Consider the following 1,867-nt stretch of genomic DNA (forward strand, 5'->3'; position numbering starts at 1 on the left):
TTCTTAATAATATTTGCTTGGGACAAAGTTTAATGGAGCTACCCAAATAACGGTTTTTTACATTTTTGAAAAGTATTATATCTTTACGAGTAAATGACAAATTTGAATTATTATACTTTAGAGTATTAGTTTTAAAAAAACATAATATTGATCAATGAGATCATAGTTAGTGCAGTGCAGTAATACAGAAAATCAAACAGAAAATAAAAAGCACAATAACATATGGAAAAGTTGATGATGATAAAATGAACAATTACATGACACTGGATAAAATAGCTCCACATTACTGATCATGGAATGGATTCAGTCACAAACATAAGAGGGAAATTGAAATGAAAACATACTAAAATAAATAAAAATGAAAGCAAGATTAATCAACATAATGAAATATAATTATCTAGTAATCAGTGGTGGGCAATGGCTCATGACTGCCTCCAATGAAAAGGACCTCATAGATTACTCCAGCAAGCCCACCACCAACAAGAGGTCCAGCCCAGTAAACCCAGTGGTTAGTCCAGTCCCAGCTGACCAAAGCAGGCCCGAATGATACTGCAGGGTTCATTGATGCTCCGGTGAAGGCACCACCAGCAAGAATGTTAGCTCCTACAATGAAACCAATTGCAATTGGTGCAATGGTCCCGAGGTCTCCCTTCTTTGGGTCCACGGCAAGGGCGTAGACAGTGTACACGAGTCCGAATGTCATCACGATCTCGAACACGAAAGCGCTCCATACTGATACACCGGACAAAGCAAAGGCTGATGTTGGCTGCAAATATTATGTCACTGTTGTTAGGAAATTAGACAAATTAAAAAAAAAAAAAACAAATATTTGCAAATGTTGGGTTCCCCAGTTTTAGGTGCACTGAAATTCGAGCCTTCAACCTCTTATTACCGAGACAGAAGTATCTATTAGCTAAGATATATGTCACTTTTTGCAAATTATAATTATTGCAAAATGTTAAAAAAATTAGGTGATAAATGTAAACAGATTGTAAAAAGTGTTCAACCTAACCCTTTTAATATTTGTCCTCATATTCCTGCTACCATGTAAATATGTCCCTATCACCGAATATTAATCTTCAAAATTTTTACGTGCACAATTAATATTTTGTGACTTTCATGTGTTTCAAAAATTAAATCTGTTTTTAATTCTAAGTAGAAAAAGGGGGGACTAATTAAACTCACCAAGCCACCAGTGGTGAAACTGAGGAGGAAGCAAGCAACAGTTGAGCCAAGCAACTGAGCAATGATGTAGAGAACTCCTTTGACCAGAGTAATATTTCCACCAACAAAGGCCCCGAAAGTGACAGCAGGATTAACATGTCCACCGGAGATGTTAGCTCCGACAGAAACCGCAACAAAAAGCCCAAATGCATGAGCCAATGAAGCGGCAACAAGACCAGCTGGAGTAGTTGCACCACCAGCAGTGATCTTGCTAAATGCCATGCCAGAACCTTGGCCAGCAAACACAAAAATCAGAGTACTGAAGAACTCCGCCGCGGCCGCCTTGATGGCGCCCGGGTGGCGGAACTCTTCAGTTCTACCTACAGCGATTTGGTTGATCGGCATGGCCTCAAAATTAAGAATTAAGCTAAAGTATCCGGCTAGGGTTAGTGTGTGATCAAGAGTGTGTGTTGCATTGCATGAGTGGTGACTGGCCAATTATATACTAAAGTGAGAAGGCCTTTCGAAACCGGCTATAGCAGGTTGCCGGTGAATGGTAATAGTTTAAGAAATACAAATGATATGATTTGAGCAAAATGTGGAAAGAAATGGGGACCATACATGTGAAGACAGCTAAGCATCCACCTCCAAAATGATAAGAAACCGACACGTGTCATGTATGGATAAGGGACACGTCAGAGCG

General features: G+C 39.3%; 1 protein-coding gene across 1 annotated transcript; it reads right to left on the minus strand.

Moving 5' to 3' along the window:
- Positions 1 to 221: 221 nt before the first annotated feature.
- Positions 222 to 1,643, minus strand: LOC141695080 (putative aquaporin TIP1-1). The gene is made up of 2 exons (XM_074499323.1): positions 1,186 to 1,643; positions 222 to 766 (listed from the first exon to the last, which is right to left on the minus strand). Exons 1-2 carry the CDS (start codon positions 1,567 to 1,569, stop codon positions 398 to 400), a joined length of 753 nt encoding a protein of 250 aa, XP_074355424.1. The 5' UTR covers positions 1,570 to 1,643; the 3' UTR covers positions 222 to 397.
- Positions 1,644 to 1,867: the final 224 nt, after the last annotated feature.

Source organism: Apium graveolens, chromosome 11, assembly GCF_009905375.1.
Source record: "Apium graveolens cultivar Ventura chromosome 11, ASM990537v1, whole genome shotgun sequence".
Lineage (NCBI taxonomy): Eukaryota > Viridiplantae > Streptophyta > Magnoliopsida > Apiales > Apiaceae > Apium > Apium graveolens.